Source organism: Nanorana parkeri, unplaced genomic scaffold (assembly GCF_000935625.1).
Source record: "Nanorana parkeri isolate BGI_ZX_2015 unplaced genomic scaffold, ASM93562v1 scaffold457, whole genome shotgun sequence".
Lineage (NCBI taxonomy): Eukaryota > Metazoa > Chordata > Amphibia > Anura > Dicroglossidae > Nanorana > Nanorana parkeri.
This window is the reverse complement of record NW_017306725.1, coordinates 539,895-554,038: the sequence shown is the minus strand read 5'-3', so window position 1 is coordinate 554,038 and position 14,144 is coordinate 539,895. Positions and strand designations below refer to the sequence as shown.

At 41.9% G+C, this 14,144-nt stretch overlaps 1 protein-coding gene across 1 annotated transcript in view; it reads right to left on the bottom strand.

Annotated features, from left to right (window-relative positions):
* VWA8 (von Willebrand factor A domain containing 8) overlaps positions 1–14,144 on the bottom strand; it is a 235,770-nt gene that overhangs the window by 114,253 nt on the left and 107,373 nt on the right. Inside the window, 2 exon segments of the mRNA XM_018560480.1 lie at positions 2,043–2,178; positions 4,376–4,451. Of these exon segments, the coding sequence (XP_018415982.1) occupies positions 2,043–2,178; positions 4,376–4,451 (212 nt within the window).

The window sequence follows — 14,144 nt, the reverse complement described above, 5'->3', positions numbered from 1 at the left end:
TCGTTAGTTGCAGCCCTAAATCATTTACTGCTTAGACTGATAAAAATACACATTCCAGTACACAAGCTCATGAACTACATAGAAAAAAGAGGTGCATATAATAGGGGTTTGTATGTTGATGTTATGAGTTAAAAAAGGATAAAATATGTAGGTACAATCTACTAGAGCTGCGATTTAGTCGATTAAAATCGACGATTGAAAACGTTGCCAACGTCGATTCGTCGGCTATCGATTGATTTGCCTGTTCGGGGCTCCACACGCGGCCTGAAGCACATGTCACACGCTGTTCCCGTCCCGCTGCGCCCGCCGTGCCCACAGGACGCATAAGCCACGCCCCCCGCCCGCTGCTCCCGCCGTGCCCACAGGACGCATAAGCCACGCCCACCTCACGCTGAAGCCGTGCACGCTGCTGCTCTCCTCCGTGGGCTCCCTCACTCGCCGCTGGCACGGCAGGCTCCCTCACTCGCCGCTGGTAAGTCAGGACTACAAATGTAGCTGCCTAATTAGAGTGAAAGAATGTGCAAAGGAAGAGAAACAATGTTGATTGACTTTATAATTGCCAAAGAGATGGGGAAAGCCAGAAATTGTGTCCAGGCTATTATACCACCAGAGTCTGTAAGGGATGCAAAACTGCAATTTTAGAAATTCCACATTGAAGACTTTTACTCAAAAGTATAATTTTTTACCCTGATTGAATTTTAAATGGATAGCCTGAGAGTAAAAGTATACTCATGTTAGAAGTAGAGCTGCAACAATTATTCGATTAAGTCGATTAAAATCGACGATGGAAAACATTGTCAACGTTTTCCATCGTCGATTCGTCGGCTAAAATTCAAATTTCCTGCTCGCCGTTCACGCCCGCTGCTTACGCCCGCCGCTTACGCCACGCCCACATCGTTTAAGCCGCTCGCGCCTACGCTGGCATACCGCTCACGCGACGCTGCTTACGCCACGCCCACGCTGAGGACATGTGTCTGGCCCTCTCCTCCCGGTGAGCTTCCTGACTCCTACTGGTCAGTGGTAATCTGCATTGTGCAGTATAATCATTATACAGCGCAATGGAGAATACCACCAGCTATGGAGGACTACAAATCCCAGCAATAGTACATTATAGTATAATGTTGTACTAATTGCTGGCATTTGTTGCATTCCTATATAGCTGCTGGTATTCTGCATTTCGCCGTATAATCATTATACAGCGCACTGCAGAATGCCACCAGCTATAGAGGACTACAAATCCCAGCAATAATACAATATATAAAGCGCAATGCAGAATAACCCCAGCTACAGAGGACTACAAATCCCAGCAATAGTACATTATAGTATTATGTACTATTGCTACATTCCTCTATAGCTGCTGGTATTCTGCACTGCGCCGCTGTATAATGTACTATATTGCACACCACACTTTTTTTTTTTACTTCCACCGCACCAAGCTTGCTCCCGTGATGGACTACAATCTCAATAGAAACTAGTAGTCCATCACTGGAGCTTTTTTTTTTTTTAATCTGATTAATCGATCAAACTTAGTAATTGGCTAACTAATCGATTATGAAAATAATCCTTAGCTGCAGCCCTAAAATCTGCACTCCAGTAAAAACTGAAAATTAAAGTCCATTTCCAGACATACCGTTATCATTTTAGACAGAATTGGGAAAGGTTAAAACCTACACTAGGTTTTTCTTCTTGTCATCTGTGTCCCTGCTTAGAAGAATAGTTTTTCCCAGGAGTTGGGCTTTAAAATGTTAAATTCATACAGTAAATTTAGCCAGTCAGTCTACAGCTTTTTGTCTTTATCTTGGCAGAACTGCTAAAAAAAAACTTCTTGCTGTGGGCACTCTAGTGTTCTGAGAACTGTCGAAACATTAAATAATTATGTAAGGTGAATAGAAAATAGAGAACACCTAGGACCTCATTCAAATAAATTCTTAAACTGGCTGGCGAATGCAACAGAGGAATGAGAGCCCAGAAAACTCCAGTAAGCTTGCCTATCTTATGCATTTAAGATATAGATATGACAATAGCATTAATAAACTACTTACTGGCAACAAGTCGCCTCCCATCCGACAGTATCATCTCTCCACTTTCTACTAAGGTTTTCAGAATACAGGTGACATTCGTAGGAGCCTTGTCAGCCTCATCTATAACCAAGATATGGCCTTTTTTAACAGCCTTAACCTATAAATAAACATAGCATTGTAAGGAAACAAGCATTACAATAGATATTTAATTCCAATCAAATATTGCTACAATCAACTAAAGTACCCCTCTGAACTATTTAATGGACATATTAGTACATAACTTGACAGGAAACACTGCTCTACACATGCAGATATGTAGAAAATACATGATGGAAATACCGTGGTTTCAAAGTAAAAATTGTCATAACCCAGGGCAATTCAACTTAAGTATATGATTAAACAATCTAGGGATCGTTCCTTCTTGGGAAAGCACTAAGTCCTGGACCAGCACAGCAACTTTAAAGAGGCACGCCATTTGTGCCGTAGGACTTAGGACTCATCACGACAAAAAAAACCTAATGTAGTAAAGACTAAATTGTTAAACAGCATACTCAAACAAACTCATACACGTTTCATTAAAGCATAGTTTACAAACTGCTAATGTAAACACCAAGGGCCTCCAGGGCTTCACAGCTGAATGCTACATGTTAGGCATTCTCACTGAACATTTGAGAGGCATGGAAGAAGGCAAGCCAAAGCACTGATTTACTAGCAATGCACGTCAGTGTCTTAAAGTGTTGAATCCAGGCAACTAGCACTTTTACCTATACTGACCAAGCTGACTTCCAGTTCAACCGATCCTACTGATGCAATTCAAGGACACTGGGGGTTTAAACACCAAGAGATACTTCCCTCAGACTCAGCAAAGGACTCGTGGTAGTTTTCACCACCTGTATACACCTGTAATCCTAACTAATGCACTAACCCTGTCACATGTTTCGGGGCAACCCTCGCCCCCCGTGGAGTACATCAACCACCCCTTTTAAGGCGATGTTCCCTACTGATGGTCCCACACCACTCTGTAGCTGATTAAGGCAAATCATATGCATGTTCATATCTGTATTAGACCCCTCAATAGGGGTTAACACTATACTTCTTTGGCTTACTTGTGCTACCAGTATTTTCTTTTTACTTTTATTTACTCTCAGGGTGACACCGCTGGGGTAGACTAAACAAGAGATCCCCTCTGGCACTCTGGGAGACTCTAGTGTGATGCACTTTCTTAAGGGACTGTTTCCCCAGTACAGAGGGTTAGGCAGATTGAGCAGCTTTGCAGTCCGCGGAGACGATGGAGGCACCCACTACGCAAACAAAAGAGCTGCATCATAGCTCCCTTGCACTTCCCAGGTCCGCTGGCTGTGTAGCCTGCTCCTGCTGGCTTGAAATTTTCCTCAGAACAGGTGACCTGGGGTAGACATGAGGCACAGTACACAGCTACCACTAGTTGGGTATTGTCTTTCCATTAACCCCCTCTGTAATGCCTGCAGGCCCCCTTCTGCCTATTCCCTCCTTCCTCCCTAGGACAACAGGATGGGCTTTTTAACATAACCTCCCTTAATGCCAAAGACCTGAACACTCCCAAAGAAAAAGTCCATCAAAACTTGAAAAGACACATACTGCAAAAGAAATCACTTTAGAGAACAGAAAGCCCATTCCCTCCGAGGGCGCCATTTCCCCATCTGCCACCACAGTTGCTGTAGAGAATCAAAATTCATTAGAGTATCTATATTGTTCTCGCAAACAGTCCCTTGGACACTCCTGGACTCCTATTCTGTGACAACAAATACCTTTTCCCTAAAGGTTATGATTGGTCCTTCTAAAGTAACTCTGGCTAAGATCTATGGCCCAAACCCCATCATAGTTTGAGAAGCCAACAAGGCATACATATGAGGTGTCCTGATCAAACATGGTGCTATAGTCAAGAAAGAGCGGGAAGGCATGCTACTTTAACTATTCACCCAATTGACTTTCAGAATAAATCTAACCCTGACCCATTGGTGGGAAGACAACTACTTTCACTAAGAAACAAATAAACTCACTGAATTTATAAAATTATAAATGAAATTATAACAATAATGCTACCATCACATGATACCCTAGATTCTATTACAAACACACAATTCTAAAAATTATGATTGGCTGCAAGTACTGTCTGGCCAAAGATTTTCCAGCAAGTCTCTTTGGCAAAAGAAGACCTAATGATCAACTTCTGTCGAGGGGATAGTGCCACCCACGGATCGAATTTCTGCCAATTCCTGCTGAACTGGCCAAAATTTGCTTCATGTGTACCCAGCTTAAGTTGAGTATCAAAGAAAGTAACCACTCAGTGTTGGAAACTCTCATACAATACATACCAGAGGTGAGTCTTCATATACTATTACACCGTCTTTCACAGAAGGCTGCAATGTGAGACTCTGCACAGTTGTGTCCCTGCAAACAAAATCACACAATGATTTAACAAAACAAAAACAAAAATTAATGACAACTGTGTTGTTTTTATATTGTAACTGAAAATTGTGGAGGACTTCACATACAAGCCGCTGATCTAGATAAACCACTATTGCAATTCTGTCTGATAGGATTCACACAAAATGTATTTCATATATCTCTGAACTACCATAAGAACTGGGTGGTTTAACATGGCCCTGTCAGCACAGGATCGGAATTGTGTGTTAAAGCATACCTGTAATAGAAGAGGGAATATACTTACCTTCACAGTGGGACTGTGTCTTGATATGCTGTCTCTTCACTTCTTGGGCGCTGCAGGTATTCAACACTTTGGGGTGTGGAATAGCAGCTCCCCCTTTCCACGCTGCGGTTTCTTGCACTGGTTCATGAATCACTAAAAGAAGTTTGAAGGTGCTGGGAGGAGCCACTGCGTGCAGCAGGTGAAAACAGGTATTTGCATCTGTCTGGTCAGTCAAATGCTATCAGCAGACAGGGAGAAGTGAAGAGGCAGCATATCAACAAATGTGATGGTATACAGCATTACAGGTATGCTTTAACATACAGAGTGACCCTGAGCTCACAGGGTCAGTTTAGGGGAAAACCCGCTCCACAGTGGTGAAGGACCTTAAAATAATAATAATTATTATATAGAATTTATATAGCGTCAACAGTTTGTGCAGCGCTTTACAACATAGGGAAGACATTGTAATTGAAATACAATTCAAGTCACAATGGTAAGGAGCTTGCAAGCCCTGATTGTAAGCCCGTGGGGGCTTACAATCTAAGGGGGAATCCAAGTGAAGAAGGAATCATTCACTTGGATTTCCAGCTGCATGCTAACTTGACTACTCTCTGTCCAGGTGTGCCGACAGCAATATAGACAGTGGAGTGAAGCAGGATTACAGATGTAGGTCAGCAGAGCTTCACCTTAGCGAAGGGAAAATTCTCTTGCAAAGTAAGCAGCCTATTTGCCTTTAGTAAAGTAACCCAAGAGAGTATATTTGGCCCTTTTCCTTTATTCTATCCTGTAACTGTACAACGGAATTTCATATGGTGAAAACGTATTCAGCAAGCAGTCAAAAATCTGGTAAACTGACCATTACCCTGGCTACACACCAAAGTAGTAAGATGGCGGCTATGCAACTTCCTCTGAACTACAACAATCTTCCAAGGAAGTGATCAAATAAATGATTCCAATGACAGCACATTGCATGCCCAGTCTTCCGCTGGGTGGAGGTGACTTGCCAGGACTTTACCCTCTTAAAGAAATGTAAGCTTATTTCACAAGGTTACTGTTGCTACTTAGCACTACAGCATTAACCCATTAAATTAGGGACCTGGGCACGTACATTAATGACCTGGAACACAAAATCTCTATCACATCTGCAATCTCTGTCATAGAGTCCCATAAACAAGATATTGACCTCATGAAAATAGACCTCTCAAACACTTTAATCAACTCAGACAATAGGTATAGGAGAGGAAATCTGGGGCCTGCCTGAATTTATGGGCGATGGGAACTGCACTGTTACACCCCTTCTGCAGCAACTTCTTTTGGAGCTCCAGGTGAAAATTAGAATCTGACCACAGATCTTTGGGCTTCAAAAGGGTTTAGCGATGATATAATCGCTAAACTCACTTACTACAAGGCCAAAGAGGCCATCATACAAGTGGCATGGTCCAAACAGGACTTAACCTTCCACTCTCATAAATATGAAACTTGTGTTGACCTGGCACTGCAATCCCTACAGAGACATAAAGAGCTGAAGCCATTCATGCAAATTCTAGAAAAACCACAAAATCAAGTGCTGGTGGGGTTTTCCCTTTAAGCTATCCTTTCAGAACCAGGGAATTCCACATTGCCTCCATGGACCCTCCTTACTGCAAGATGCTGAATATCTTTCAGTTTCACTGCACTGTCTATCTGTTGAATCAATCTTGATGACATGCTAACCAATTGACTTCTATGAGCTTTGGAGGGAAATTTGCTTATACTTGTGAATGTTTTACTTTTACAGAGGCAGCTCCCAACTGTTGGGTCTATATTGGGGTTTTGTTCTTCCCAATAGCCGTTACAGCATGGTACATGCCTCCTTAGCAAACACATATTCTAGTTGAAAATGCCATATTCTCGACCCACCAAACATAGCTTCTTGCTACACATTGGTAGTTACTGCGCAGTATTCACTTAGAAGCCAGCATTGGTCAGTGTGTGCTAAGAAACGAGTTGGGGCTACTTTTAATGTAGCCCTTTTTGCCTTTTAACCTTTAGGTTGAAGCCCAACTGAGCTTTCAATTTAAATTAGCTACACACATTCCAGGTGCATACAAGCAAAATATGTACAAAGTCTTACAGTTTATTTTGTTGAAAAATCAGCCACAGCCTTAGTAGAAAAGCCCGTCCCCTGTCCACATGCTGCAATGTAGGACACTTGCTATGTGTGGGGAAGCAGTGATCTTTTTGCAGAGGTCTGACACACCCCCTGCTGAGTCACAGCCAAAGCTCTAATGAGTGGAGAGCATGAGCTTTGCTGATTGTAAAGCTATAGGTCTAAATCAGTAAGCAGTGTGTCAGACCTCTGACATAAGACCACTGCTTCCACACAAAGAGCAAGGGTTAAACTGTGCAGTTGCTGGCAGGAGACAGACTTTTCTAATCAGGTTTTGGCTGCTTTAGGAAGAAAAACTGTAAAACGTTAAATACCTTTTGTTTTGATGCACTTGGAATGCATTTAGCTGATTTAAACTGAAGGTTCAATTGGGCTTTAAGAATAGGTTTTATCCACTTTAATATTGTCAAACAGATGTTAAAATTAAAATATAGCTCAGTGTGAAGTACACTGTGAATTGCAATAGTGAGAACACACAAGGAAACTTGTACATATTGAAGGTACTATACTACCTTACTGTACGTTTCCTAATTTTATTATGTACCTGGATTATGAAATTAAAGAAATAATAATGTTATATAGCTATGGATTAACTAAACTCTTTCTCCCTGTGATGCACTCTCTACCTATAAATACATGAGAAAACATAAATAAGTAATGTTCTATCAACAGGATATCACAACTGAAAAGTAATGTACTTACCAAGCTAAATACTATATAGACACAAATTCGCACCTTACTATAGACCATATGGCACTTTCCTAATCAGCAAGCATTCTTGCAGGTCTTATCATAAGCATTTTAGTGCTTTGCAGCACATTCTGCTGAGACCCATAACACTACAAAATATTAAGTGCTTCATGTATCCAATCTATTTCTTGGCACAGTGTTCAATAAACAGATGGTGAATGATCACACACAGCATTTTAGGGTTTAATTCCAAACAGAATCTTGTCCATCTGTATTTATATTTGACATTCAATTTAAGAATGTAGGAATACAGACTTGGCTGCCTGTGCTTAAAATCTGTTACAGAAATAACAACATGACCCGCCTGTGTTGACTTCCAGCAAGGAAAAGGAGGGTTTATTATGTAATCTCTAATAAACATTTTCAATGCTTTACAACAGTGGTTTGGAGTCGAGCAACCTCTGTATGACTTCAGCATTCCTGCCAGACCAGGCTGAAAATAACTTGCAACAGACGTGCATTTTACCCTGAATGGATCTGCTTAAGCAACCAAGGACTCAAGTTAAACACACTGCGATTATCTCATAGTTGAACACACCCCCTGTTATTTTACAAAATTGTACACAAGATGAAGTGGTTGATTAAAACTACCCTAATGAAACATACAAGAAATATTTTCGGCACTAAGTGGCAATAATGTAAACTTTGTTTAACCTTTCCCACTGATACAATCTAGAAACAAAGTTAAAATGACAATTAGGAGATATGTACATCATAATTTGGTAAGAAAAAAAAAGAATGGGGAATGGAAAGAAAGTATTAAAATGTTTGTTCTTATGTCCTTCGATACAAGACACAAACAAAAAGAGCAGGGATCAAACCAATGTAAGCAAATTACAACCCTTATGAACAATAGTCAGATAACACATATGAACAATATGTTCTTATGTCTGTAAGCCTAACTCAGAAAAAGCACAATACACCTTGGGAACAGCAGGAACTTTGGGAACAACAGGAACTAAATAAAGTAAGCCTATAAAATGATTTTCAAGTCTTGATGGGACAAAGCTTCCCATTACTCTCTCAGTTCCATAAGAATAGAAAGGATCTGTAATCACACCCTGCTTTATTTATTGCATGCCAGCCCAACCCTTGCTGGCCATCCCAGGAAGATCCCACATATGGTGTTGCTGCTCCCGTCAAATTTACCCTCTACAGTGAATGGAGAACTTCAGTGCTTACCATAAAATATTTTTCTTGTAGTTTATTGAGGGACACAGGAATTCTATTACAGTCGAGTTTACTGCCACCTACAGGAGGTTGGGACACTGGCAAACAGAAAAACAAGCCCCCCGTATAACCCCTCCTATACCCACCATGCTTCAGTTTTCTAAGAAAGCAACACGCAGGGCCAGAGAAAAACTCAGAGGAGTAGTACCTATGTCTCTCAATAGACTACATGAAAAATAATTTACAGTAAGTACAAAAGTCTTAATTTCTTTATCCTCCATTGAGGGACAGTCAGGACATCCAAAAGCAGTCCAACTGAGGTTGGACAACAGCCACTGATAGGACCAATAAAGTTTAAAGGACTATTGCATGTCAGAGGTATCCGAAGACACCAATTCCCGAACAAAGGCTAGATGGGGCAAAGCCCTCTACAAGATAGAGGAACTTCCATGACCAAGGATAAAGACAGAGTATCAACTTGATGTTCCAAAACAAAGAAACATGATGAGGAAAGGGCTGCCTGGTCAAGCAACAAAACTTGTAGCAAGATAGCAAAGTTGTAAGAGCTGTATCCCAATGGTAGACAATATAAAACCTCTCAACCCTAGAAAGAACTCCAGGAGAACCATTCCCGAAGTTATCCGGAACGGGAATTAAAACAAGCAAGAGGGAGGGGATAGCTAGGACCGAGGGTACCTCAAAACTAACCTGGTGCATCAAAACACCCTACCTGAAGGATGTGCAGAAATAATTCCACTTAACATCTAGACTAGAGTGTAAATAAGGACTAACAGATAACAGTGCACACCTGCCAACAAGTCCTGCAACACATTATTCTAGGATTCAGTCACCTTGTCCCAAACTAAACCATGGGTGTGGTTGAAGAAAAGCATTTGTAGGTTTGTACGGACATCAATCCCATGCAAGATATACCGGTACATTTTGATGCTTGCAACAAGCCATCACAATTGAAAAAGGCTCAAAACATTTGTTCCAATAGCTTAATGACCCAAGGGTGGGCCCTAATGATGAAGGGGTTCCCTTTAAGAGAGTCTATCTATTCTGACTCAATTTAGCAGATTAAGGTCACCACCAAACTAGGAGAAAGAGACTTAAAATGGGATCTGAGAAGGGAGCTGTCTGTATTTCCACACCTAGGAGCCACTGATGCTACGTACAGCTGTATACGGCTGTACACAGGCAAACGTCAGACTTGCATTAACATGCGCAAACCTACATATGTACAGACTTAAATCAGGGTTTTGTGCCCGTACACATGTATGTTTTTCAGTGTACAGCCTCATACAGCCACTAAATTCTATGAAGGGCTATATGCAGCACCTGTGGCTCTTGAGTGGGGAAATACACCCTAAATGTACGTTGTAGGGCCCATGCCCCTTTGTGTATGAGCCCTTACAACTCAAAGCCTTGTAATTTTCTGCCTGAGAATGTGAACATTATCAATACAATCAACTTATGTTAAACAGCAACTTAAAGTGGACCTTTACCCCTCTTGACTAAAAATCACATCAGCATACAGCTCTGCATGCTGAAATGAAATGATCTTACATTCATTAGGTAAACAAACATATTTTATTTACAATTTATTTTTTTCCACTTTCTGGTCCACTTTGGCACAAATGATCTAATCGTGCCCAAGCACTACTGTAAAGGCACAATGGCGGCCGCGCGTGCGCAAAAGCCCAATCGCGTGGATGGATGGCGTACAGGAAGTGAGGTAGTTGCCTCAATTAACTATATAAGGATGAGCCTACCTGCTTCACATTGCTGATGGTCTTGTCAGCTTGTGTTGCCTGTGCCTCTGTCGATTTGCCTATGACCTGTTTGACTTGGATTGCCCTGGACTACTCTTCTGATTGCTGATTGCCCCTGACCTCGGCCTTTTCCCTGGATTTGCTCTTGTCGGCTGATTTTGTGCTTCGCTGTCCGGCTGGATCCCACCTTTGGCTTCCTCGAGTACCACTTCTGGCTCCTGAGTCTGTTCCTGCACTGCCCGGCGGGTTTGATCCTAGGCCTGTTGACCTTTCCACAGGAAGTCTTCTGCACGGTGTCTGTCTCCAATACATGGCACTTGTGCTCCTCGCTGCTCTGCGTCCTCCTGTTCCAAACTCCAGGGGTCACAGGACACGAGTCGCAAGAGACGCCTCCCCATCTTCCGGTCTCATCCTCAGGTACGTGATAACTACATTCTGGGAAGGTTACATCAGCAGAACATTGCTGGGAAATTTCATCTGTAACCTCATGAGGTCTCAGGGAAAGGCATTTTCCTCCCATGAGATTATGTGCATGGTCGCATGTGCCAGAGCTCCAGGAAGTAAAGGTAGATCTAGTAACCTGCCCTTAGTTGAAATGACCACTGTCAGAAGACTCAGAAAGAAAAGAAAAATAAGGTTTGCAAAAAAATAAAAAGCCTGCAATTATCTAGAAGTATGTGTTTGCAGATTGTCATAACTGAACATTTCTAAAGGTGCCTGTGTTATTATTTTGAAGATAAGGGTTCCTCTTTAAATCATATTTAGTTGCTGTTAATTTTAGCCACCTTTTCATGTTATTGTTTCATTTTTGTGTTCTTTAATTGTAAGCTTTGTTATACTCTTTTGTAAGGCACTTTGTGAAGCTGGCTTTTAAAAGTGCTATATAAATAAAAGTTATTATTAATATCATTACCCAGTGCACACTATTACACTAATGACTATACAGCTTTACACTTTATACTAAGACAAAGCTACAAAGAGACTCTGTGTATATCATCATTATTATCGCTGGTTCATAGTAATGACCAAGCTATCATTGAGAGAGTGATCAATTTAGACAAACCAACTGACATAATACACAATAATGAGGACTGGGAATATCCAAGACAGAATACAGAAATAATAAATCATCTCTCACCAATGTATATACACATAAAATAAAGCATAATACAACATTTCCATAATATTTTAGTCATATCCAACTACTTGTTAGTTCCAGGGAGTGGCTTTGTCAGTGCAAATAAAGATTTCCCAAGCTAATAGACCACTTATATAACTGAAAACAAAATGAACAGAACAGGGCATGAAATCAAGACTAGCTTTTTGTTAGAAGTAACATAATTATCAGCGTTGGGTAGCCTATTTAAGAAGGGACAGATTAAAAAAGGTTCTTCCTTTTGAATATTTCTCTGTTGCCCTCCTTTCATATAATTAAAACTGCTTTGTCAGTATTTCAGGCACTTAGAATTCAATGAAAATTCAATCTAAAGTATGTAGACCTGCTGAACAGCTTGCCATTTAGGTCAATGGTTAAAGATGATTTTGTTGCAAAAGCAGTACATCAGAGGGGTGGGCAGCATAGCAAACAATGTCTGACAAGCCCGAGAGAAAACACAAACAAACCCTAACAGGGAATTTAACGCTCCTAGTAGAGTGAGCCTTCCCAGGAAGGGGAGTACTTTACCCTTCAACTCATAGGACTGAGTGATAGTTTGCCGAATCCACCTAGTGACAGTGTAACGAAAAGCCAACTGCCCCATATGGGGACCCTCAGAAATGACAAAAGGGAGTCAGACTTGTGGATAATAGTAGTAGCAGTAAGTAAGTAGTAAATACAAATGGCCCAGACCACATCCAAACATTGGAGAGAAGTTCCTTTAGGACGTTTTGGCACAGAAGAAGGCTACTTTGCGAGTGAGTAAGGCCTGTGATATCTCCTTCAAAGGCAGCTTCTGCAGTGTTGACATGACTAGGTTCCCATGGAGTCACCTTAGTGCATACGGGGAGATGAAGGTGTGTGACCCCATGCGCAAAGACCGTCACCATAAACTGAGAGGCAAGCGGCCTTTGCAAATGATTATCAAGGCTGAAATGTGGCCCTTGATAGTACTCAAGGTTAAAAACTGGTCACTGGACAGACTGGAAGAAAGATGAGATGTGTCCCATGCAGTACTTCCTGGGATAAAGCCAGTGACCATGAAGCAGGGTGGACAACTGGTCCTTGGGACAGTAGGTCTGGAAGACTGGCCTTACTGGAAAAGCTATTGGGGAGGTCTAGGGACTGAACCTGTTGCCTCATGTAGCCAGAGTGCTGAGCTTCAATAGCCTGGTGCGAACAAGTGTATAAGGGACTGCCTTTTAGGTGGCCACCATCAAGCACTTTCATGCAAAGTAAACGCGCGGACAGGTGACTCCTGGACCACCTGGTCCAAGAAGAGATAGGATATTGTCCGGGGGAAGGAAGACCCTGAACAGGGCCATGTCCAAGGCTAGGCCCAGGTACTTCAAGCAATGAGAGGGCTCAAATGTTGAATTCTGGAAAACCAGGACACATCCAAAGCTCTGCAGGGTTTGTATTCTCCAATGCAGGGCAGATGATAATGCTTGCACTGACTGTTCTTTGAGCAGAAGATTGCCCTAGTGCCCTGTTATGGGGATCCTCTGAGACCAAAGCAAAACCAACACAGGGACAGGAACCTTGATGAAGACCTGAGGTGCAGTGGACAGATCAAGGCATTGTGAATATCACAGACACAGGAGACCAAAAAGGCTGACAGATGTCCCTTCAAAATTAAGAGTGCTTGTTGACAGATTCAGCAGGCTCGGAGGGCCAGGACTTACAGACATGACTAAGGGCCTGGTTTGGGTTTGGATCATGAGGCTTGGGAGGGCCAAAAATTGCATTTTTGCACTCACCATAAAGTACTTTTCTCTGTGTTCATTGAAACACACATTCAAGACCAGTAGATATATACCACTGGGTTATATTGCCACCTGCAGTATAACCCAGTAGGATGCTAGGCACAAAAACACAAAAGATGGCCTAGAGGTGGCCAACCCCCTGTATGCTAATTCAGCCTCAGTTAGTTGCAAGCAGTAAAAAGCTCAACAAAACGAACAATCAGCAACAGCAAACAACAGAAAGGCAGGTGATGCATACCTTCAATAATTGCAGAGAAAAGGACTGAAAGTACAAAAATCCCATTTTCATTGAAGGAGACAGTAAAGATCAGCTCTTGAGCACTGGGACGTCAAAAAACAGTAACACAACAAGGGGAGGTAAGAGGAAACCACCACATGTAGAAGGTCAAGGTCAATAAATCACATAGCCACCTGCAACACCTTACGCCCAAAACTGGCATCTGAGGAGGCAAGAACTTCAACTCTATAAAACTTGGTAAAGGTATGAACAGAGGGCCACGTGGCTGCTTTACAAACTTAGAAATAGAGTCCTGATGACAAAAAGCTAAGGACCCACTCACTGCTCTAGTAGAATGAGTGATAACATAAGATGGAGGTTGCAAACCTTGAAGAGAATAGGTCTGCATGATGGTCTGTTGAATCCACCTGAAGATTGTCGCCAAGGAGAC